The sequence below is a fragment of the Oratosquilla oratoria genome, chromosome 28 (genome assembly GCF_046742065.1).
Source record: "Oratosquilla oratoria isolate Oo_2021 chromosome 28, ASM4674206v1, whole genome shotgun sequence".
In the NCBI taxonomy this organism is placed as follows: domain Eukaryota; kingdom Metazoa; phylum Arthropoda; class Malacostraca; order Stomatopoda; family Squillidae; genus Oratosquilla; species Oratosquilla oratoria.
In genome coordinates this window covers 42,152,196-42,178,016 of record NC_134804.1, presented here as the reverse complement: position 1 = coordinate 42,178,016, position 25,821 = coordinate 42,152,196, and the positions used below count along the sequence as shown (strand labels likewise).

The 25,821-nt window shown below is 40.5% G+C and overlaps 1 protein-coding gene across 9 annotated transcripts; it reads left to right on the top strand.

The window, feature by feature from the left end:
* Positions 1 to 1,527: 1,527 nt before the first annotated feature.
* On the top strand, positions 1,528 to 24,128 carry LOC143040338 (uncharacterized). Of its 9 annotated transcripts, none has more exons than XM_076211288.1 (16): positions 1,528 to 1,696; positions 9,261 to 9,342; positions 10,869 to 11,039; positions 11,126 to 11,337; positions 11,437 to 11,461; positions 12,707 to 12,857; positions 13,849 to 13,895; positions 14,006 to 14,118; positions 15,198 to 15,347; positions 17,400 to 17,765; positions 17,874 to 18,034; positions 19,685 to 19,825; positions 19,899 to 20,051; positions 22,621 to 22,854; positions 22,981 to 23,133; positions 23,282 to 24,128. In XM_076211288.1, the coding sequence occupies exons 1-16, from the start codon at positions 1,568 to 1,570 to the stop codon at positions 23,481 to 23,483; spliced, it is 2,490 nt and encodes an 829-aa protein (XP_076067403.1). In that variant the 5' UTR covers positions 1,528 to 1,567; the 3' UTR covers positions 23,484 to 24,128. The 9 variants fall into 9 exon arrangements, with proteins under 9 accessions (XP_076067403.1, XP_076067406.1, XP_076067404.1 ...); XM_076211291.1 differs by having other exon boundaries at positions 11,123 to 11,337; positions 17,895 to 18,034; positions 19,929 to 20,051; XM_076211289.1 differs by having other exon boundaries at positions 11,123 to 11,337; positions 17,895 to 18,034.
* The last annotated feature ends 1,693 nt before the right edge of the window (positions 24,129 to 25,821 follow it).

Sequence of the window (25,821 nt, the reverse complement as noted above, 5' to 3'; positions counted from 1 at the left end):
GTCGGCTTTCTTTTAAATGTAGCTTTGAACCTTCCTAATAACTGAATATAGAATTATCCTTCTTATTGCAATCAACTACTCAATTTATTTTCGCAAGTCGCCTCCATAAATATGATGGTGAAAATAATAGCAATTCAAAATTGAGGAAGTGAAGAAATCTGGTATCGTAAGGTACAAAGTGGCACTTCGTTTCCGGAATGAATTGAGAACCACTGAATGACCTTCAGTAGGACCACAGCATCGCCGTTGTCATCGATCATGTTCCACCATCTAAAACTGCGCACTTCTGTTCTGTTGCCTACTGATGCCGTCGTTTTCTTGTATTGGGTATATGTATGTGCACATAGATGTACATGCACGCTGAAGTAGTTAAAGAAAGACATGTTAAATTGTGTTGGATGTAAGAATCGTGATCCGGACTCTTAATTTTCGGAATCCATAACGATGAGTATCAAATGGGTCTTTCTGTGAATTCACTCAACGAAATGTCTCGTCATTTCAACAATTTTGAATCATTTCATCATCATTTCACTAAATATATGCCCATCTCAGGAACCATACGTGTGTACGTATGTGCGTTCACCTAGTGATCCTGCCAAGGGAGAAAACGCCCTGTCACGATGTTACTAAATAATGATACTGGCCAATTATTTGTATTTCATTCACAAATAATAATGCAAGTATCTGTTGGACCATAGTTAATTTTATCGTTGCTTTTCAGAATATAGACAACGGTGTGGGTCTCGTAATATAGGAAGGGCCTCGACAAGCAATTGTTCGGTACCTGATTCATGGGCCTACGTCGTCTAGCCAGGCCTCGTCGTCCCGGCCAACAATAGCGACAAGAAATTTAAGACGTTATTAAATTTTCACTCAGGTCATGGATCCTTACCCAGTATCTCAGAACATATGCACAAATAATGATTACTATGAAAAATATATTGTTTATCATATTTCCACGTCTTCCATGTGCCTCATGCACATGTGAGTAGGCAGGTGAGATAAAATGAGACGATATTATTATTTGTTCGTGCAGGCATGGTGTGTGATGGAGAAGCTGCATAACTGAAGGCACTCAACATTAGATTAGATTAAATTAATCCATTATATATTCCATTAGTAGTATAATAGTACAATTGCAGAACTACTGATTAATTATATTAAAACTGAACAATGTTTTCTTCAGAGAAATACGAGTATATGGTTATATTCTTTTCCTTTTAAAGTTGTAGCGTACTTTATTGACTTTCATCTAGAAATGTATAAGTATTCTGAATACATACCATATAAAATAACATGTTATTAAATAAAACGATACAACATCATATACTGCGCATGTCCAACGTCAATTTTAACTTACATTATACAAGTTATATTTTTCAGCTTTCGTTTTAATTCTAAGAATTACAAATATTTTATGAGTATGATGTATTTTTTCTAAATATTTTTTTTAATATCAAAGTTGTTTTACCCCTATTTAATATATTTCATACGACGATCTTCGATCCACCCCTTGGCATCAACTAGCAAGTGCAGAGAGCGCCAAGTCGCCATATTGAATACCGAAATGGCGTCGGATCAAGCTAAGTTGAAAAAGCTCGATGACCTTCGTGTTGTCGATTTAAGACAAGAACTTGAAAAGCGAGGACTTGATAAAGTTGGTGTAAAAGCAGTGTTAATTGACAGATTGCGAAAGGTAATGTATTTATAACTTGGGTCTTTGTATCAACCCGTAGCACGTCCAGTGTGCGGGGTAGGATGTGCCCGCCCATATATATTCATTGTTGTGTTTCGAGGTACGTTTAGATAATGGCAGTGGTTCAGTCGCCAGGGAATATTGTTAATGTGATTCAAGTATATTGTGCGGCGAAGCAAGGAAAGTGTTTGCAAGGGGTGTTAAAAGATTGCATATCCGAGCAATACAAGCAAGCCCCATGCTCGAGCGTGTGGTTATGGCTTCAGGCTCGGCAGGCAAAGGGATGGCGGGTTCGTACACAAATACGAGACCGCCGGTTTTATCCTCATAACTTGGCAAGATTGGATTGTGACGTGTTTTATAATTTTCGTTGCCTTTTGGGATCGCAAACGCTGTTATTGTCACTGTTGAAACCTGAAATGGTGGACAAATTGCAACATCTCACGCTATGCTCGAAATACAGGCGATACTACGCGTGGATTAGATTTAGTGCCCAATGTTTGAGTCGGCGGATTGCGTATATTTTCCCAGTTTTAATTAGTGCGTGTAATCGTATTTCCTCAACTCCATGCTTATCTTGGTTAATACTTACCTTAGTAAATGCTCTCCTTACTAAAAGAGAGTAGAGAGATTAGATATAGGGTGAGATGGTTCCACTTACAACTCGTTACTCTGATTGTAAAAGTTGTTTCTCTACCCTCCTGCGATAGATTTATCTCGAGGCTGTGACTTGGCCCATGGAAGATTATTCTTGATGAAATTTTTCTACAGAATAAATCGCATTTAAAATGTAATGATTATCCTGGTGATGTGCATTGTAAATTAGATTATTTTAGGTTTATTGTCTTCCCAATTTTATACTGAAGAGGGGTGCAGTGTCACCAACAGAGCTGATAGACAGGGTGTACATAGGAGGGGAAGAGTAATTACGGCTCCTGTTGATTTACATTGTCTATCGATAAATGTGAGGTTGACATGTATATTGCGAAGTAACCTGTCAGTAATAATGGGGAAAAATCCAGAGGTCCATGGCAGCACACCCATGCAATGTCAAGAAATCCATATTCATGCAAGAATAAAGGAGACGGCAAGAGTCTTATTGTAAAGAAACCATAAGTTCTACACTAGACAGTTCCATGTCCATTACCACAAGTCATCCCCATCCATAAAGTTTTCTAACAGTTTCCTAAAACCACTGACAGTTTCAGCGCTTGCTACGTGGTTACTAAGTATTTTTAGTTGATTCGTGCAAATGTGATTGATTAACACCACATGTTTTTATACTTTTATTGTAGCTTGTTTCTGTAAAGGGGATTTAGTATGCTTACAGTAGTGGGATGAGGAGGGAAAATTGCACTAAGTAATTTAAGCAAATGGTATGTTCACTTTGCTATCCATGCCTCCATTAATTTAGAGAAATTTCCACGATGGGTCTTGGCTGACGTGTCTTCTTGCACCGGAGTCTGGATATGTTCAAGCTCCTCTATCTAGCCTTTGTCCGAAGCCATCTGGAATATATGCAAGTTTCCTGGTTGCCTAGACATACGAGTTTGGCAAACGAAATCAAGCAAGTACAAGCAACTGAACAGGTGGATGGACGACCTTGATTATCCGGACTGGCTTCGATTTCTTAACCTACCAATGCTGTTGGGGAGGGCATGATTGAGACACTGAAATTTTTTATTCAGTGTAAGAAGGCAGGCCTGATTTCTGGCATGGTAGGCAACTGTACCAACATACCATTGACAGCATGTACGAAGGCTAGAGAAATGGTTTTTATTACGAGACAGTATCAATGTGGAATAGTCTCCCCATAGAGGTTGCTGAAGCTGTATCATTAAAAAAAATCCTTTAAAATTGTCGAGATAACCATTGGAATAATGCTGAATTTAAATTCTACCCAAACAGCCACCACAGTTAACCCAAATTTAACGCACGTAACACCATGAAGATTGGACCGTGATGTGTACGAAAGCATAAGTACTGATCATTGTGGATGAGAAGAGCCATATAGTATTACTTATTTGTGGGTCAGAGCTCATAAAGAAATTGCCCCAAGGCAGCAGCCTGGTAAAATTAAAGTCTTCAGAAAACTTGCCACCTGAAGGGGGGGGGGAATTGAAGACTTGATGGTTTCAGGAATCTTGTGACAGACCAGCAAGACCAGATTTCACAGGAGTTGGTAGATTTGAGCTAATCTCAATTCAAGCAAGTGGTTGTTTGGTTAGGTCATGCTTAACACGCAAACTTGTAATCTAAATCCACATGTTCAGTTATCCTTCCATCAATATGCAATACCTACTCAGCAGTGCTAGAATGATTTAGTACAAGTTGGTAACTGACTCATGCTTGAACTGCCACTATTGGGATGACCAGCTTTCTGTTTCATTGCTAAACAAAGAAGTGGGCAACAGAAATGTGCTTTGTCTACAATTGGCAGGTGATAGGCTGTCAGTGTTGCAATTAATTGAAGACAGGCTTAGAAATTAGCTAAAACTGTTAACCAATTACAAAGACTAGTTACTTTATAAAAATTGAGAGACTAGTTACTTTATAAAAATTGAGAATGTTTATAGCAAATGTGGGGCAATGCAGGATATAGTCATAAAGTTCAACTGGAGTAACCAGAATAAATTGGTGTTTCTAAATGTGTATTTTCACTTCATACAGCCTTGAGTTAATCCATACCATAGCACTAGATGTCAAGTCCAGTAATTTCACCCAGTGATGTTCTATCAAAACTGATGAAAACTGGTGAAACCCACCAAAGCTCTCTACATCATGATGTAGGACAGTCCACCTGGCCAGACTGCGGTGTGGCCACCACCCAGCACTTCTAAGCTACTAGAAGAGGCTGGATGACCGCATTGTTAACAGCTGCCCAGGATGTAACACTTCACCCTATACCATACAACACATAATGGAAGACTGCATTATATACAATTATGCACGTAAACAACACAACATACACTATAAAGGATTTGTGGGAAAACCCAGTTTCGGCTGTGGCATTTCTTGGGGAGACGGGACTGCTCGGACAGACAGTCTAGGGAATGACAACAACAACAACAACATGATGATGTCATATCTTATGGAAACTTTTTCTGTATATGCATTTTGGTCTGTTCTTTCTAATAGTGAAACCAGATGATTTTTCTGAAATGATGGCTAGTTTCATAATATTTTACAGTATTGCAAAGCTCGTGGTCATGTCTATTTGTTGAGATACATCTTAACATTTTGAAATTGAACCATTTTCAATATTGAGGATTTTCATGAGTGGGTTTTGTGCAATTTGCTGAGGATCATGAATCTGGTCCCTATCTTGGAACTAAGGCAGTTAGGCAAAAAAGAATCCCATTTTTGGGAAGCCGAGTAAATTTTACAATGGTTTATTCAGTGTTTAAACACTTTACTGGAATATACTAGCCATTTCTGCTGATTTTCGCAGGTTTTGCATGACTTTGTTCAGTTTTGACATTGTGTTGGATTACTTGTCCTCGTAATTTTGTCATCCTCGTTTGTAACATGGAATTCTGTTGCTGATTTTAGTGATGAGCAGAGTTTCCTTCACTGGGATACATTACTCAGTCAATAACCATCAAGAGATACCACATTACTGTCCTTTGCCTGGAGTACAATTAAAATGTTCCAATTTGTTTTCTCCAGTATAATAATGTTGGATATACTTGCCACTGTTTGCTGTGTTGCAACCATACACATTATTTAAGGCTGTGCTATGCTGACCCATTATAAATGGTGAGAAATTTGTTTTAAACAGCTTTTCACATTTCTTTTATTAATCATAGATAAACAGCTTTTCACATTTATTTTATTAATCAGGACTGTTTCAAACAGGTGCCTGTGTTGTAACAAGGTGTCCAACAAAGCAAAGTTGGTAGAATGAAAGAAAAATAATGGTCGTTCTGGAAATGGCTCTTCATAAATTTCAATTGTATACAACCCATGTTAGTGCCATTCCATTTTGTTTAACAATTGAATTCTGACATTTTAGACTTCAGTAGTGAAGTTATTGTATGCATTAAGCACTACCTGCAGGAGATTAGGCATTGCTGAACATGGGAGAGAAAAGGATCGCTGAACATGGTGCTATGGCTGATTGGTCCACAACTTGTCATGGTGGCCAAATGTAATGGACTGTTTGTTGCAGAAGTGATATGTCATATCTTGTTCAGTATTCAGTATTTAAGGATGGCATTGGAATCGTGAAAGACTAGTCCACAAACGTAATTTTAACCCTCCACCCTATCTTGTCTACTAAAAGAAAAAATACAACTGGTTGCAATATTAAAGTAATAACTAAACTGGATAGATTTCAAAGGAAAACTGGTAGACCACTAGTTACAGGATAGCTCAGTACAAGGCACTATCCTGGACTGAGTGGACTTGCTTCAAGGATGACTGCATCAAGCTCCACAGTGGAGCACCATACATGCTTTACTTGATTGGGTGTATAGACACATGCCTCACAGTTGTGGTGGTCCACCATTTCTGCCACCCCTGATGATAATTGACACAGCTGGTCTTCAATTGAATTTGTTGCTGCTTGGCAACTGGTAGTGCATCTTGCTACTGCTGGGTTAGCAGGTGTTTACAGGAAACTGTCCAGCTTTCTTGTCAAGATATCTGCTGAACACAACCTTGATATGACTAAAGATGATTTGGGACCCATAACAAGGTCCAGGAATATACCCTTCCCATACTGAACTTGTCAAAATAGATTTTGTGATATAACTGATGATTTAGCACAAGTGTATGAAACGTGCAACTAAATTATCATGACCTCTACAAAATTATAAAACAAGTGATCTTGCAAAAGACTGCTAAATTTATATTTCAAGTAAGTTATTGATGGTCGCAAGGTGATCTGCTGCTCCTTACTTGGGTGTAGTAATGGTTGCTTTTATTGTGGTCTTTGTGAAATTGTTCAAAGTTCTGCCATGAATACAATATATTGCCTACTACATATTGTGGCAATTTTTTAATGACGTGTTTCATTGGGGAAAAAAAAAAAGGCTTAAAGATTTCCTGCATAACTAAGAGGGAAAATGTTCATTTGTTGCCATGAGTTTGACTGCAACCCCATACCTTCCATAGATCTCTTTGTAAAGAAACCATGGACAGGTTACCTACATTGTAATGTGGGACTTTCTACTGGCTGAAAGTAGGAGGGAAGCAGTTGCTGGTTGTCAACTCTGCAGGTTTTAGAAGTTGAAGTACGGTTGAACATTTTTGGGCCAAGTCCAAAGATCAAGTGTTCTCTTGGGACTACACCTTACACTGAAGTGAAGACATTGATGTTTCAGGATGTTTGGCAGGGAGTGGGGTTTGATGAATGACCTTCATTCTGATACTTGTTGTTAGTTGATGGGCTGCAGGAAGATGAATCATGATTTTAATGCAGGACAATCTTGTGCAGGTGCCTGTTATTAGCTCCACCAGGAAATAAATAGCACCACTAGTTTGTTGGCAAGTTCTTTGTGATGTTCTGCCAAGCATGTTGTTACTTCATATCAACTTGATTATATTTTACTGTGAGTGTTGGGGTTTTAGCAAGAATGCCTTCAGAGCCGTGTAAAATCCTTGGAAGAAAGTAATGGAAGATACAGTCAAGTTAGGTAATAACCCTCCTTTTTTTTTATATACCATATCTGCCCCTGTGGTTCCAATACTTATATCGAGATGTTCATTAGAGGCCACCAAATTGATCAACTTTCCTGGGTTGTGGCTGTGACATGCAAATGCTACCAATTAAAAGACAAGTTGCCGTTAATGTAGCTCTGCTTGGACTGTTGGGATAGGTAAATCACTGCTGGCAGCTGAGAGATGCAAGATGAGCCTTTCAGTTTTGAATGCAAGGCCAGTATGCTTCTAATTATGCCAGTATGTTGTGCAACGTTCCTGTGGAGAATTAAATATTGCTGATATGAATGGTTGCTCTGTAATGTCACACTCCTTAGGCCAAAGGAAATGCAGCAGGGTCTGACTGACAGACAACTGGATTATCCAAACCACTCATAGTATGACAACTCCCTCACTCCCTTTGGGTATTGAAATTAATTCATGAAATAAAGAATGACTGTCCCCAAGATGTTGAAATGGAATTGGTTATGGCATTGTTTTGGTTGGTGCATGCTTTGATTCAACAACTGCCCTTGGGGAAGGACATTTGATGTATGTAAGCTGATTAGATTTGTATCAAACCAGCAAGTGGTCTGTACCTCATGTTACCAGCATGATTATCAACTCCAGCTATAGGGGTACATGATTGGTTTCCAAGGTGTTGGTCCCACTCACAGGATCCCTCCTCCTCCCCCATTTTGAAGACAGTTGCTCAAAGAACTTGGGGCTGGGGGAAACCTACTGTTCTTGGTGAGAACTAGTAGTCATCAGCCACTGCAGATCACCTGCATCTTATTTACCGAGTCTTCTGCTAGTTTCATTTGTTGTGCTGTGGTCTTAGGTATCATTGCAACGTCACTGTTTGAATGCTGTACAAGATTACAGAAATCAACATCACCTGTTGTATGCCATGAGATTGTGCCCATCAGGATCACTGCATGCATTTGAAATACATGTTCTTTGGCTACAACCAATTAGATGTCACGCCTGTTGGTTTCAGTGCTGCTATTTACTGAATGTAGTGCATCTGGACTTTCTTTGAAGTTGACACTAATGCACTAGAAAGTGCAAGTTCAAACATCTGCAGCAAGTGATATTTTTGAGAGCTGCCTGTGGTTTCCAGTTCCAGCTGTGTTGACTGGTCATGATGAAATGGGCTTGTTGATTTTGGAAAGCTTGTCATCTACCTGTGCAGATGATAAAGTAGAATGTCCTAATTGTTTATTATTGATAGATGATTTTTAATTTTTTATCAGTTCCACACATTTGTGCCATTTAAAGAATTGACTCTTGTGCAAGTATTCATGTCCATTTCCAACTAACCCTTGAACATTTCTTGATATTTCTCAGATGGGCAACCCATAGCACTTGCACTCCTCACTCCCAACTATTTCATTTAGTTTAATGACAATAATGGTTCTTGTGTTTACCCAGTTGTTCTGCATTTTTTTGCATTGAAATTTATTTCCCATTTGTGGCAGATGAGAATATAGATGAGAGGGGAATCGGTGGGAGTGGATGTGTACATTGGCTGTCTATTTCCCTTAGGAGGAGTAAGAGGCATTTTCGGTATATGGCTAGGGAAAAAAAGGGGTTCTGTAGTCCTCTGAATGAGGATTTGGTACTTAAAAAGATTCTGTAGTTGCCCCTAAAATCCTAGAGTATACTGCATGTAACTACAGTTAATACCCAAGTAATGCATATCTAACCAATTATAATGCCCTTTACAGGGTAAGAGCTTTATTTGTTGGGTACCATCTTTGAACTCCCATTGCTTATACTTGTTTAAATCTAGGAGTATTTTACTACCATTTATTTGTGTATGTATATGTGCCTTTGTCCAGTAGATATATCGTGGGGTATTTCATGCTGCAAACTTAGAATATAACGGTATAATTTAACATTGTAATTTCTATTAAAGGCTTTGGAAGATGAAGGGCATAATCCCGATGAATTCCACTTTGAGGCGGAGGCTCCTGGAACACCAGCCAAAACCAATCCAAGTAGGTGTATAGTTTTATCCAGAGTATAAGTGAATTTTGATACATCAAGTGTGTTTGTGGTGAGGGGGGAGGGTCACTATATTAGCTGTGGGACCCTGCTGTGGATGTGCTGCATTGCTTCTGACCCAGGCAGGGTAGGGGACGGGTATGACCCTTCATCCACAAGGAACTAATGTGGGTTGGGTACCCTTTTAAGGGGGATGAAACCTTTAGGTGTGTGTGTGTGTATATATATATATATATATATATATATATATATATATATAGAATATACATACATAAATTTCCCCTCCTATTTCTTCTATATATATATATATATATATATATATATATATATATATATATATATATATATATGTGTGTGTGTGTGTTGATAGTTACCATGCACTTAGTGACTGAAAACTTGGTGTGCGCGTGCACACACACCTACAAGTATCGCTGTGCTTCGAGTTGTTACTCCAACTCTTGGGGGTGTGTTTGCATGTAAGGTCGCAGCGTTACCTGTAGATCAGTCATACAAGCTCTGAGCTCTTCTAGGAGGGAAATAGCTGTCCATCACGAGTCCAACACGTGATCCAAAGACCTTGGTGGTGAATACACACACACACACACCTTGTAATTGTCATACCTTACTCCTGGTGCATTGATGACCAAACACCTGTTATCTCATATAATTGTGAAGCTCTTAGAATAGAGCCAATCTAGAGCTCCCACTGTATAACACAAGTGTTGTAGGGTTCATTGTATGGGACTGTATGACCTATTCTTTGGATTTGAGGGGAGTGAAGGGAAGAATTGGCCTTTCTGTAGCAGGCAATGGTAATACTGGAGCACTAATCTTGTGTGCTATTTGTCCATGCAATAACTGACTTGTGGTGCAGTTTGCTATTAAGTTGTACTCCAGCGAAGAGTAAATACAAGTGGTGATCATAGACCATTCAGAGGAAAATGTTTTGGATCTACAAAAATTATTGTAGTTGCCCTGCCAGGTGGCTTGTATTTGGTATGGACATTGCCCATGTCATGCAGGACAGCCCCACAGTAATGACCAACTGCTTTCCCCATAATTTCTGAGGAATCTATCTTTGGATTGTTATGTTAGTGGAAGATGGGTGCATGCTTGGCTGGCTGCCTCCCTATAAAGAGGAAGAAGCCTATTGCTATATATTTTTGTCACTGGTTAGCAAGCTGAAGGGAATTGTTCCCAGTGCCAGCTCTTTATGTGAAGAGGAAAAATACTTCATACAGATGTCTTGTGTCTAGTCTGGAGATAGAATAACAAAATGGGGTTGTACTACTACTAAACTATTTCATCATATTGTTCCTCTTCCTCCTCCACTTTTCTCTTCATCTTCATTTCATGTGCATCAGTTTAGCCATAGGTGTCATGAAAATGGTAACTGTTAGCTACAAGTGATGTCATGAAATAGTTTAGTTTGGTTTTGAATTTTCTATGGATTGTCGATGAAACTATTTTTCAATTTATACACGTGTATAAAATGTTGCATACATTTTATTACTCGTAGAAGCTGATGAAAATGGAGATGATGGGGCTACAGCAGGTGAAGAGATGAACATTTCCCTACATGCCTCCATGAATGGGGACAATGTAGATGAGGAGGAGGATTATGTTGAAGAGGCTGCTGGCGGAAAATTGGAAGAAGATGGAGACGGAGAAGGAGATGAAAATGACAAAGGTAATGCTTATTGAAGTATCTATATGTAATAATTAGAACATGTTCAGAGAACAGTTCTTTATGGTCTTCAATTTTATCTTCAGAAGATGAGATAGACGATCCAAATGGTATTGAAGATGATAAAGGTGAAGAGGATTATCCAGATGATATAGAAGAAGAAAATATAACGGATGAAGTAGCCGGTGATGAGGAGGATACCCGGAATTTACAAGATGACTCGATTAATCTTACTCTTGAAGATGATGACAAGATGCTTGAAGATGAAATAACTTTTGATGAATCTGATAGACTGGACCAGGTTAGTTGTGGAAATGGGTACAAGAACTGGACATGAAGATTTTGCTGTAGAAGACAAGTTGATAATGTTAAAACCTGATTGCTCGCTGTTTTGTTTCAGAATGACTCACGGAATGAAATTAAAGGTATGTGGTTCGGTTGATTTGTCCTCTTTCAGCTTATTAGATGTGATTGATGGAGTAGTGATAGTTATGCTCAAATCCATGGCTCACACAGTTGTACCAACCAAGTGTTCATCAGTATACAGAGGTGGTATATATATTGAGTTACCTGCATCTTCAAGATTGACCACAGGCATTATTTGGAAGATTGCCTGCACACTGTACAGAAAAATGAAATGCTTTTAAGGACTGCAGCAGTATGAGAAAACGTACCCCCCGGACAGGAGCAGCAGACATGGTGTGACTTGAGTCCTGGAAATATGTGAAGGACAATGACTTGAGAGGAGTCCCACCTAATAGTGAAGGAGAACTGGTGATGGCAAAGGAGTTGGTTGCAGATGTTGCAGCAGTTTACGTTGGAAGCATACCTGATGGTGGAGGAAGAAGAGCGACTGTGATTGCTACTGATGGCATGTGATTTTGGTAGCAATGGTTGGTGTGGAAAAAAAAAATTCCCTGTGTGAGCCTGAGATTTGATGCATTGAATTCTTAAAACTTGAAATGCAGAATAGTTGCTCGGAAGTTCCTTTCGCACACAATTGCTTAAAGAATGATATACTTTATCTCTTGTGAGTAGTGTGAAACTCTAGGATACTCTTGAGTATATTTTTAGCTAGAATAAAGAAGAAGGAAAAGGGGGTCAAGAGGGGGCATGGGGGTCATCAGCTACAGGAAGCAGTTGATGGATGTCACCATTTCTACCAGAGCGACAACGGAAGCTGCAGTATCCTGACGAGAGTGGGACGAGCAACATTGTTTTATTTTTATTTATTTTTATTTATATATTTTTTTTATTATTATTTCTTTGGGGGTTTGGTGGGAGGGGGGTATGGTTGTTTTTGCCAGATTTCAGCAGTTATGATCAAAGTGCATTTCTGGACATACCTTGACCGTTTGCTGTGATGCGGAAGCTGCTGCTGGATGACCCAAGTTGAAGCAGGAACAGCCACTTGCGGCCATGGTAGTTCTCCCCCTTATGTCAACATGCCCCCACCCCCCTCTTCCCCCTTTTCCTAACATTACTCAATGGGACGGCACGGAGTCCTGTCTGGATGCTGGGCACCTCAAATCGGGAAGCTCCAAACCTCACCAGGGGACAGCCTAAAGCAGCAGATGACATTGCAACTCAGCCTGTCACCTCTTCACCTCAACATGAGCTACGGCTAGCAGTTGAAGCACCCCTGGATGACCGTTCCTCCACTCCTGCAGACTGTAGCGAGGCTAGCAACACCAACAAGGTTTCTACAGGAGGCAGCGGCGCTGATGGCAAAGAGGATGCAACGACCTCGACGGGCGGCAAGGCCGGCGGTGACACCTCATCAGCTTCACTCGCTAAGAAAGAGTCTGATAAACCCAAGAGGTTGGTTTCTCTCTGCTGGGTTTGTATCTTCAACACCACAAAATCAGTCTGTCAGGCTTGAGCTGCCTCTACTAAGGCAAATCCATCCATGCTATGGCCCCACCACAAAGGTGTGCCTACATCTCCATTACTACTACAATCATCAGCTCTTTGTTGTCCATTGGCAACGTATCTTCCTTGCCCTCATACAGAAGGGTTAAGGAGCAGAGGTAGCCACCAACGATAAAGTTAATTTGCTTTAGAGCAATTAGAGAAAGCATAGGAATTTTGTTTTATTAGCTTGCCCCCATGTGGTGAAGGAGTATTGTAGCGGTTCTAGTTTAAGCCTGATCTCTCAATGTAGGAAAATAGTAGATGAATTTTGCCTTTTCACCGACACTTCATGGTAGAGGGAGGGTAGAATGGCCAAAGGTATTGGCATAGGCTGCTTTTTGTACAAGATGTAGGACTGAGGACGTCTAATGGGACTGTTACTCCTCTGTTTGATCAAGTGGGTGGGACCACGCTTGAGAGGAAAGCTCGGCAGTTTTGAACCTTCCTGCCTGGGAGGAAAGAAACAGCCCGTTCTGGGTCGAATTTGGTGGGAATACATTTGGAGCTGTTGTGAAAGTCGAGATTGAAGGTGTGGGTGAGTGTAATGCCTGGCAAGTGAGAGGAGATCCCTTGGATTATTTGATGGACTAAGTGGAGTGTGTGTGTGCGTATGCCTGCAGAAATGAAAATTGTGGAAAGTTTACGGTTTGACGTACAGGTGCAAGACCTGGAAGTGGCATCAGAAAATGGGAATTTTAAGCTTGGAACACCACAAGTTTTTTCCACTATTATCCCTACAGTCTCTTGCATTACTTAGATCATAATGAAAATGTATGTTAAATGAGATATAGTCTTAGGTTTATTGAAAACTTGTCATTGGAACATGAAAATGATTTATTTTTATATTTAATTCCTTCCATTGTCTCACTGTAATCTTGTGGTGTTTGTATGTTGACAGCTCCATTGATGACAAAGGGAAAGATGACAAAGTCAAGGATGACAAAGGTACGTTTTTAATGATGCATTCCCTGGGAGAGAACAGAAAAAAAATATGGGAAATGTAATAGGGTATTATGTTTTGTTAATTGTCAGCTAATTTATTGCTATGCACATAGACCACAAAGGTAAAGGTGGCTCCAGCGGTAGTGGCAGGAATCTGTGGGTTAGCGGACTGGCAACAACAACACGTGCTCAGGATCTCAAGTCTGTGTTCTCGAAGTATGGCAAGGTAAGTGAACACTTTTGTTTGTGCGTTTTACAATGGTAGATTTTTATGTGGATAAGAATGAAAATTAATACATGACATGTAGTGAAAGATGAGACAATGGGGAAGAGAAAGTGAGGGGAAGATTCCTGGTTATGTTTTAAATGATCTTCAAAAACAAGGAAATAAGATATAGTGGCAGCTGATAGAACCAGTGGAAAAATAGGCACTGGTGGTAAAATGCCAGATTAGTAGTGGACCGTCATAGATGGAAATGTAGGATGCTATGATTTGTTCTAGGTGTAATGCAGCCAAGATGGGAGGGATGGAAGGAGATGGGAGTGGAGTATGTAGGAATGGGGTGGGAGTGGTCTTGGTGCCATTGTGTGTGTGTGTTTTAAGCTACCTCCCTTGTAAGGGGGAAAATCATTTGGTATGTGTGTATGTAATGCAGTGTGGATGAAAGTTTTGTCCATGAGTAGCTAAGGTAAGAGGGAAACAAGGGTAGTGGATAGGAATGGGTGCACACCTTAACCTACTTTTCTATAAGGGAGAGAAGCCCTTGGTATATAGATATAGCAAACCATTATGACTGTAATTGAATGGTGCACCGAGCAGAGATGTGGAAATGATTTAGTGAAGTAGGTAAATGAATGGAATAAATGTACAAGGAAAGGGTATTTAGGGATGGATGCATAGAATATGCTGCAAGTGGTTTTACCAGTGAGATTGTATGGAGCTGATGTTTGAAGAAGGCTTAGCTATATCAACAGTCGCCAATTTCTTTATTATTTTGCATTAGAAAAAAGGGGGGTGAGGTGATGGTGAATGGGAGTGGAGTATGTGGGGATAAAATGGGTGGTAGAAGATTTATGCCTCTGACCTGCTACCTCCCTTATAAGGGGGAAAAAGCCGTTGGTATGTGTGTGTATTATTTATCCAGTGTAGGGGGGAGTGGCTAAATGGACCTGGTAGAGTAGATGGGTTGACAACCTTAAAGGGGATTTTATCTGAATATGAAAGACCTAGTTCGTGTAGAAATATTGTACAATTATGGGTTTTTCCTGTTGTAGTGACCCATATTGTCTCATGATTTGCTTCAGGTGATGTCAGCCAAGATAGTTACGAATGCCAAAACGCCTGGAGCTAAATGCTATGGGTTTGTTACCATGGTAAGCAGTGAGGATGCTGGCAAGTGCATCACTCAACTCAATCACACGGAGCTACATGGCAGGATGATTCAGGTGGAGAAGGTGAGTATATGGTCTTCTGTAATTTTATTGTTGTTGCAGGGTTTTTTTTTTTTTTTTTTTTTTTTTGTAACTCGTCCACCTAAACAATGCAGACAACAAAGCAGTAATGTACTATCGACTAGTTTCAAACCCACTACTTGTAGGAAAATAATAATTTCGTAAAATCAAACTAGATGTAGATCCCCCACCCACTCACCTTTCTCCAACAAGGACATGAAAGGCATTAACGGAAAAAAAAGATGCTGAAGGTGCAGGTAGCTGTTAACATTAACATTCAATGTGAAACCTCAGACACTGCTAAACCTTGACTTGTGTTTTCTCCTACTGGTTGTACAATAAAATTCTGGTTTGAAGAAAGGCCCACTTTATTGCCATATCGAAACAAATTTCCCTGTATTGGGTATTGATGCATATTGTTATGCAGTTTTAATTGTGTGACTTAGCTGTTCAATCTACATGGATGGGGCAGTGCGTGAAGTAAACGCAAGGGAAATGGCTGGGTATTGGAGGTGGTTAACATGGAGAAAAATGGGAGATAAGCCAGGTGTTTGCTGATGACATCACTTGTGGCAGGATCAGAAGAGGGATTAAGGAAGTTAGTGACAGAGTTTGGAAAGGTGTGTCAAAGAAGAAAGTTCAAGATAAATGTGGGTAAAAGTAAGGTGATAGGATGTAGAAGGGGAGAATATAACAAATTGGAAGCGAGTATTAATCTCTTCACTCCGGGCCAAAATCTCGCGGGACAGCATTAGCTGCCAGACGTACGATGTGTTGTAATAATACTCGCATCATAAAATATAGTCACCGCTTGTATCGATCGTTCTCTTTCACCCATGAATTTTGATAACCATAGAAAATGTGAAGAAGATAGTTTAGAGAATATGTCATTACGCAGGGGCAACTACAATAAATATAATCAAGATGCCAATATGGCAGCCTCACATATCCACTTGCTCCTCATTCCGCTTACATATGCGGCACCGTATGGAAGGGGTTAAGGGGGAGACTGGAGGAAGTAGATAGCTTTTGATACTTTGGGTGAAAATGTGTGGGAAAAGGAGTGGAGGTAGAATGTAGATTGAGAGAAGCCTTGAGGTATTGAATAGTGTAATGAGAAAGATGTGGGAATGATGCTGAGAGGAGATTATATGAAGTGATCATGCCTACAGTTTTGTATGGGGCAGAAACATGCAATATAAGAGAGGAGCGGTTTAAATACGAGATGAAGTACGGCAGGAGTTAGTAGGTTGGATGGAGTGAGAAATGAGGAGAGGAGAAAAGCAGGGGTGGAAAAGGAGTTTGGAAATAGGGTTGGAGTATTATTGGGACGGTTTGGACACATGGAATGATTAATAAACGAGGTGTGGGTAGAGTGAACATAAGGGGGCAACCAAGGATGAGATGGATGGATGGGGTTAAAAGGGACATTGGGAAAGAGGGGAATGTCTGTTGAGGAAGGAAGGGAGAAAACAGAAGGTGGGGTGAGTAGAAAATAGTTGTGTATGGGTGATGCTGTGATGCATGGGAGTGGGTGGGGGATGAGGGAATATGTTTGATATTTTGATGCATCCCAAAAAAGAGTAATGTGAAATTGGGGAAGGGTTTGACAAAATTTTGAAAGTAATAGAAAATGTTTTGGAAGTAAATTAAGAAAGGGAGGCCAATTAGAGAAGAAAAGGTACAAATGGAGAGATTCCTTCAAAATTTTTCATAGGTTTTGGGAGTCGTTTGATATATCGGAGAAGTGTGACACTGGAATGGGCCCAAAGATCTTGCTTAATCTTTGTTTCTTGTCCTTCCTCACACATAGGTGAATTGGCAATCATGTTCCTCCCTCTACCACTTTCAGCCAGTGGCATAAGAACTGTTCCACACCCGTAAAATAGACAATATTCCAAAGTATTTTCCCAGAGAAATCTGTAGGAGGGCCCCTGAGACGGTTGCCGGCCTCTGGGCTATGGGTTTTCCATTTAAGTGAAACTTGTGGGCAACAAATAATTCAAGCCATCAAACATATTTCATGTTGTTTATTTGATTATTCCTTAACCCTAGGCCAAGGGTGAGCCTGGTGGGCCTTCAAGGAACAAATCCACAACATCCTCGTCGTCCTCATCGTCAAGTCGCAAACCAGACGCAAAGAAAGATGCTGTAGACAAGAAAAAGGAAGGTGAAAAGAAAGAGGGTGACAAGAAAGAAGATGGTGCAAAGAAGGAGCGGGAGAAGGAGAAGGAGGGAGAGAAGAAAGAAGGCGACAAACCAGAACTTAGAGAAGGTGAACGTGACCGGGAGAGGAGCCGTGACAAGGAACGTCGAAGTGTAAGACCGGCTCGTCCTCCCTATGAGAGACGACATGATAATAGAGGAGGCACTTTCCGACGAAGAACTCCGCCTCGCAGAGATGTATTAAACCTTAGACAGGTATAGTAATTCATCTTATGTAGTAGAGATATTTGAGATAAGATCAAGTATGTGAATTTTATTTAGAGTATTTAAGTGTAAACACTACAGACTTTTTGCATGTCTTAGAATGTGCATATTCCACCCAAGATAGTGGAGGAGAGAGAGCGTCAACGAATGAGAGCTAGAGAAAGAATTCTACGAGAAGAGGAACGAAGGAGGAGAGAAGATGAAATGAGGCAACGCAATATTGAGAGGAGACAACGAGAGGAAGCGGAAAGATTGCAGAGGTGACTTTTTTTCTTTCTTTTTCTTAATTTGGGCAATTTACAATGTTATTTAGATGTATACATGAAGTTTGGGGGATCATGCAGTTACTTGTTCCCATGTGTGGTTAGAAGATGACTTGAAGGACAAAAGGAACCTTAGTTATGTTGTCTGTATGCACGAGGATGTAGCCAAAGAAAAAAAGGAGGTTGGTAACTAGAGAATGATGGATGAAACTACATTAAAAAAAAAATACCAAGTTGGGAATATGTAGATAGGGATGTTGGTCACTAGTTTATCAGTAATCCCATCTTGTGGATGATATTACAGTTCTATATGTCGTCTTAACATGTATGGTAATTGAAGGGGTCCATATGGGGTTGTTGGAATGTTGGTGGTAGATAAGGTGTTTGGAGTGGAGAGAAGGGAAAGTAGAACCTGTAATGTAGAATTGTATAGTTAGGAGGTATTGGGATTTGTTTATTTGGCCCTGGTAGTGCAAAGTGTGTTGGAATGATGGAATTGGAGTTTTGAAAGAATCTGAATGTAATGGTGTTGGATCTAAGTCATAAGAGTATGTCTGTGGATGAAGTAGTGTAGCAGTGATGTGCTTGGAAAGTTAGCAAACATACATACATACATATACCAAGGCTTTTTCCCCCTTCCAAGGGAGGTAGCCAAAAAGGGAAAGGCATAAAAACACTCCCACCCATTTCATCCCTAAATACACTCCACACCCCTCCCACCCTTCCTCTCATCTGAGCACCTCCTGGATGACGGGTCATCCCTGCACCCTGCCCACCGCCCTGGGTCAGAAGCAGTGTCGCAAGACACAGTACATCCACAGCGAGGCCGCTTCATTTAATCGGCGACCCCCCCTCTCCGTCCCCCTTTGCATATAAGGCGAGGACGGGGAGAAATCCCTTCGGGCTGCGTCAAAATTTACTCACACATACTACCCCACCCCCCACTTCCCCGCCCATTCCTCCTCATGCAGTCACAACATCATCCATATACAACCATTCTCCACTCACCTCTGTCTTCCGTCCTCTCCCTTCCTTCCTCAACAGACATTCCCCTCTTCCCCAAAGCCCCCTTCACCCCATCCATCCACCTCATCCTAGGACGTCCCCTCAAGTTAGCAAACAATGCAGTTAAAAGAGCCGTGACAAATTGTTTTAAGAGGAAAGACATGCAAGTATACATGATCCAGGGTCATTAGTGGGAGGATAGTTGAGTGCAAGAATGTAGTTGTGTCCAAAAGGAAAATTGGAAGTGTTCTGGATGTAAATTCTTGAGTGGAGGAGGAAGGGAGATTGCCATGTCATTAAACTGGTAAACCAGGTTCAGTTGTCTGGATCTGCTGTGGTGTTTTCATGTTGCATTGCTTAAATAGCGGCAAAGGAACGGGTCATCCATAAGGAACTCAGATAAAAAGGACAACAAATGGGTTATGGTTGAGTGTGGGATGGATAAATGGTGAAGAGTGTGTATATACTGTGACAGGGCCATTCTTTGTAAGTAGTATTTGAAATCATGGTAACTTTTAAAGCAAAGTCAACTTTATTTATAATGATGCTGTCAAGGGAAGCTTTAGAGATATATAAAACTGAAGCAGCATTTTTGTTTAAAGTTTAATGTTTTTATGTACTCAACTGTGTTTAAAATTTTAGAGAGAGGGAGAAACTGAGGTACGAGAGGGGCAAGTTAGAGCGACAGAGACAAGAACTCCTAAGACTAGAGAGAGAGCAGCAAAGAATAGAGCGGGAGAAACTTGAAAGAGAGAGAGAGGAACTGCGAAGACAACAGATGAGGTACTTGTATGCATAGTTTGTATTTACGAGACGCAAATTTGGGTTCCTAAGTCTAACTTCTGTGCCGCACCAGTGGAAGAATGATTCCTGTACATACCAACAGATACGAGGAGACCAGGAGACCAGTCAAACGTCCTGCTGAGGACAGAGACAGAAGAGAATTCTTTGAAGATCGAAAGAGAAGTGCACCTGAAAACAGAGGACGATATGACGACGAGCCCCGCAGGTTAGTACAATGAAATTGTTTAAGAATATATACAATTGGTTGAATGTGCTTATGAATGGTTATGATTAGGTTGCCCTAGGAAAGATAATTCATATAAATTGGGTGTGTAGGTTGATAGAATTTTAATGCAGTGTATTGTGTGCTGTATAAATGACATACCTTAAACATGTATTTTATTTACATCTTAAATGAATGTGAGCAAGGATAAAAGAAAGTAGTGAAAGCTTTGTGGGCTGGAGTTGGGGTGCTAAATACAGTAGCATGATAGACAGTCGAGGTTGGATCAAGGTAGATGTTTGGCAAAGGATTGACAAGTGGTAAAGGAAATGGGTGCAGGGGTTGGAAACGCAGCTGACTCTAGGTTTACTGAACTAAAGGGCTGGGGTTTTGTCTGAAGGTTGTGGAAATCTAAATTTTGTGTGTAATACAGTAAAAAACCATTCAAATAGAAGTTTCTCTTTTGTACTACAAGTCCCCTTGAGGAAGGTGGCAAGAATTAAAGCTCATGCCCACTTTGTACATGTTAAAACCCTTTGAGCACGCCTCATACTTCTGTGCCTCGCATTCCTAGTCACATTCTCATTGAGAGTAGTGCAATAAGACACTTTTATCATAGTGAGTCTTGATGTCTGTACCTGGTTACTCCGCTGCCATGTCATACGATGCCTCACATAATCCATTTAACTTTATTTATAAAGCAGATACGATCATGCTTTATTTCGTGGCCCAATCCATAGACCAGTCTTTGGGGCTGCTTCCTTTATACAAGGGGTGATTGAGAAATTCATGGCATAAGGTACAAAATGTATTTTATGATAAATTGATGCACATTCCAATGGTCGTGGAGTTTACGGATTCCCACTTCGTAGAAGCTTGAGTCTTGATCTTCCAAATACAACTCGGCAGCATCGGTGACATCATTATCCTTGGCAAAATGTTGACCTCTGTGTTCTGGAAGCTGCAATAATGTATGGCAGCAAGAGCTACTGTGGATTTGTGTGCTTACGTGTTTTCGTGAGAATAGTATGGTGCAGTAATGGATTGACCCTTTGTCAGATAATCCACCTGTAGTACCCCTCAGAATCCCAAAAAGTGGAAGCCATCACCTTTCCTACAGAAATCACCAACTTTGCCTTCTTTGGAGCTGGAGGTCCTCAATGCTTCCATTGTTTTGATTGTTCTTTCAACTCGGGCTGGAACTGGTGAACTCGAGTCTTGTCCATGGTTACACGTCATTAGATAAATCTTTGTGGATCAGCATCATAAATGGCAAGATTCTTTGACATGTTGCATTGCAGCTGCTTCTGATCAGGTCCAAGATGTTTTGGGACCCATCAATCTGAGACCTTTGTCATTTCAAGATGGTTGTGGATAATTGCATGAACACATTCCTGAGAGATGTCCAACTCTGGCACAATAAAATGTTCAGTCAAATGGAGATCTGTGAGAAACAGGTCATGGATTTTTTTGATGATTTTTTGAGTGATGACGGTGGCAGGCTTTCCTTGATGAGGGTCGTCTTCTAGGCTGTCCCTGCCATTTGAAATTAGCTGCCCAGTTTTTAACCATGCTGTATGAAGGAGCATTGTCTTGTACAGTAGCCACCATGTCCTCATGAATTTCCTTTTGGAGTTGAACCCTTGATGTAGAGGTATTGAATGACTGCCTGATGACCAATTTTGTCCATTATCTCTACAATACCTTACTGTCCCAAGTCAACCGTCTGTAAATATATATATTACATTAAAGGATTGAAAATTCGTATACCAACTTATGAAAGATTAGATTTTATTTGAAAAAGGCTACAAGTCTGTATCTTGTGTCCTACCATAGGCCACAAATTTTTCAATTGCCCCATGTAGATTTGGGGTTCTTGTGTCCTTAGACATCAGATCTTAGAGAATCTGTATTGACTGCATGGTAACATGTAGCCAATACTTTATAAGGGGGAAGATGCCCTTGGACTTTATGAAATAACCCCCTATGAACCAGAGGCACATGTCATTTATTTGCATTTACCCTAGATCCCCTGTGGTGGGGTTGGGAAAAAATTCTGCAACTGTGTTCCCATGTGTGGACACAGATGACCCTTTGTGTGTAACCCCCAAGTTGGGAGAGACATTGCACTCACACACTAATTCACACTTGCAACTCAACCACCAATTCAGCAGTGTAATTTAGTCCTGCCCAGGGCCGAAATGATTTAAGCATCGCTGCACTGCAAGCCAGCACTACCCATGAGTTGGGCCATATATGAGTAGTTCTCATGGACGTGGGTGCTGTTGATCATGTGTCCAACCTGTGATCCCAAACTGGCGAATGGCATGCAGAAACTCTTAAACGCATGTGCGCAGACACGCACACACAGAAAAATTGGGCTACAGTTTGTAGAAGGCAATTGTTAAAAGTTAATGATTTATGTAATTTATCAATGTCTCAACATGTTGAATTTTGTAATTGCTTTGGATATTGATGGGTAAAGAGATGTAACAGGTCAGTGAAGGGTTATGAAGTGAGGAACTAGGTTGTAATGGTTGTTTTTACTAATATCAATTATTATTATTATTAGGGAGCCTCAGACCAGACAATCCCCCAAAATGCTCAAAGATGTGAGACATACAATATTGCCGACGGGGCGCAACAACTACGGAAACAGTGGTGGCAGTAGCAGGTACGATGAGCACCGACATGATGTGCGCGATAGGGAAGACAGGAGAGGGATGGATCGCCCTGGACCAAGAGAAGAGCGAGAATATAGGGGCCCTCCACCACCAGCAGGTGGAAGAGAGAGACCCAGGGAGAGGTAAATTGTTCTTGGTTAGTTTGGTATGTGAGAGTGTGTGTACATGTAGCTAAGGACTAAACAGGTTAGATTTAGATAATAAATGTACTCTAGCAGCAAGGCAGTAATTAGCGGTAATATGAGCAGGTATGGCGGTAGTGGCAGTGGTGGTGGAGGGGATACGTGGCGGTCAGGAGGAAGCACAGATGGCAAGGGAGGCTACAGCGGCAATGCTGCTAGTATTCTTGGAGGTGGCGGCAGTGGAACGTCAGGGTCAGGGAACATGGGAGGAGGTAGCAGGTAGGTGATGTGAAAGCTTTTGGTTCTTAGCATGTAGGTAGGGTTTACGATAGAGGGGTGGCAACTAGATTTGCAGTGTATATGCGATGGATAAAAGAACGTGTTGTTGTTGTATTACCTGTAGTAAAGCATGTTATTGTTTTTGCAGATGGAGTAACAATGGTCCGTCAATGAGTAGCCGAAGTGCGAACATTGGCAGCAGCAATATGTCTATGACAGAGCTGCTACGAATGGACTATCACCATGTTTCACAGCCCATTACACCTTCCCTTGGGAATATGCCTCTTACAGTTAATTCCAGCCTAACTCAGTTTGAAAGATTCCCAATGTCAAATTCGCGCAAGTATTGAACATGTGGAAGACAAAGTTCTGAATTGGACAAGCAGAGCTGATGAATGCTATAGTGTTCGTGTACAGAAGTGATGTGGCATAATTGCCAAGTAATGCTTAGAAAGCAGATATGAAGACTTTATGCTTAGTTGTGTATACTATGGATAGGCAAATTCAGAAGTGTTTGCAGTTGTAGTGAATTTTATTTGTCATTGAATGAAGTATGGATGAAATTCATCCATTTTTTGTAAAGGAACTTCAATATGTTACGTATGCCAACGTGAACGAGCCATATTCTAAGTTCCACAAAGTTAAAAGTACGTGTTGTCACACTTGCACAGTGAAACCACTGCATCCAGTGGAAGGGTATGCTTGGGCATTGTGTTAGTATCTCGTTTGTTGCCCTACGACTGTGTGAGAAGACTTGTCGAGGTTTGTATGAAACATTTCATGGAAAACTTGGAAGATGATTTATGTTGTACAGTGTGGTCAGACTGTCATCATAAATGTTAATGTAAGGTACTTTAATGTTTAGGGTTTACCCTTAATTTTATGTCAAGTTTGGATAGTTTAGTCAGATCTAGTAACTTTTGACGGACACAGCAACATTCCTGTACAACAACCTTAGTTTATGTGTACCTGAATAAAATGGTCTGTTACCTTCAGGTTTCTTTTTTATTTTATACAATTTTTCATCTTTTTTTCTTTGTCCACCAAACCAGCATGTCGGCAGAGCTCAATTACGAGGTTTGATGTTCAATCGAATGTTATTTTCTCTTGCAGGAGACCTGTGCCCCCAACATAAAATGGTAAGCCCCTAGGCTGGCCCCCTCCCCAAGCCACTGAAGAGAAATTCTGGATTGCTGTCTGTACCTTGTGTTAAGCAGTGTAAGATCACATGTTGACTTCATGATTGTGCATGTCTTGGCAGATGGTGTCTGTTTTCAGGCCAGTTATTTCTTGGTCGGTGGTTATATGTACCAAAGACTCCCCCCACCTTCCCATGCAAGGGGGTAGTTGTGCCCCACCCACTTCAGCATTTCGTGGATAAAGGGTCTTCCCAATCCTGCCTCACTGCTTTTACGGTGTGGCCCGATATGTGGCAACCTTTTAACGGGGTTGGATCCAAGTACAGGCAACTGTACTTAGTCGAAATCTAAGCATCTGGATATTTTTAAAGTACAGTCATTTTGCAATGTACTTAGTCCAAGTACTTAATGTAATTAAGTACAAGTGTTTTGTAAAAAAAAAACCCTCAAGATTTGTGAAGTGCAAAAGTAGTTTTCGTGTATACGTTGTTAAAGAGTGGGTTTCTGTGAAATGGAAGTTTGCTTTTATCACAGAATTGCATAACAAAATAATCATCCTTTATGAATGACTTGAATAATTGATTTTCCCTATGGTGCAAATCGAAAAGACTGGCTATATTTCTCATGTCAGTAATTAAATTTGATGCAGAATATAAAGGTAAGTATCAAGGCATCAAAACTTGTACCTTGTTTCATATGAATAATATACCTGGTAGTTTTATAACTAAAAATAACAGATAAGTGCATACTCGATAGCATCATCACAAAGTTCACTGGAATACATATACAGTATGACTTAAATGATATACTTGTTTGTACTTGGTATTTCTAAAATATTTTGAGTACAAGTGCCTTTTAATTTTTAAAGTACATGAAACTCTGTAAGTACATGTACTTGGACCCAACCCTGCTTAATATGTTGAAAATAAAAGATAAACTGCAAACCTTTGGAAGCTATAGGATATCTACCATTTAAAAGCTCCCCTCACGCACTCCCATCGTCAGCACTCCTTTCCTTACTCGATAGGTCTTCTTGTGTATACAAGCCATTTTACCACCCATTCACCTTGTTCTTGATCATAAGTTTATTGAATCCACATCAGCATTCCACAATATAGTAATTGTATCTTTATTCTTCCTTTTTTTTCCAAATGCCAAAACCTCTTCATGAATAGCTGACCCCATCAGGATTCCACCACAACACATTATCCACTATCCATTCTTATAACAACATTCATATTTCTGGGGATACATATTACTAAAGATTTTCCCCCTTACAAGAGGGATGGCTGAATCAAATAACCCATCCATAAACCATTTCTCCCCTCTTATCTTTATACCATGTTGATAAAGGTGCCCCTGGTAATCCCTGTGGTGTGTCTGTTTAGGATAGGTATGCACACATGCGGCACAATTCAGGACTTGTATCTTAGTAATCACAGGTTTCTTAAGGCTGCATTATTCTCTTAATTCATTGCAGTGACTGTTGCCAGCCCCCAAGCAGTCCAAATGCGTAGGCAAGAACTTGAGCCACGGCCACTCCTATTGG

Coding starts and splice junctions, on each gene's coding strand:
- LOC143040338 (XM_076211286.1), top strand. CDS start 1,568: ATGGCGTCGGATCAAGCTAAGTTGAAAAAGCTCGATGACCTTCGTGTT. Junction 12,858..13,848: donor GAGTCTGATAAACCCAAGAG/GTTGGTTTCTCT, acceptor GTATGTTGACAG/CTCCATTGATGACAAAGGGA. Junction 15,348..17,399: donor GGATGATTCAGGTGGAGAAG/GTGAGTATATGG, acceptor CCTTAACCCTAG/GCCAAGGGTGAGCCTGGTGG.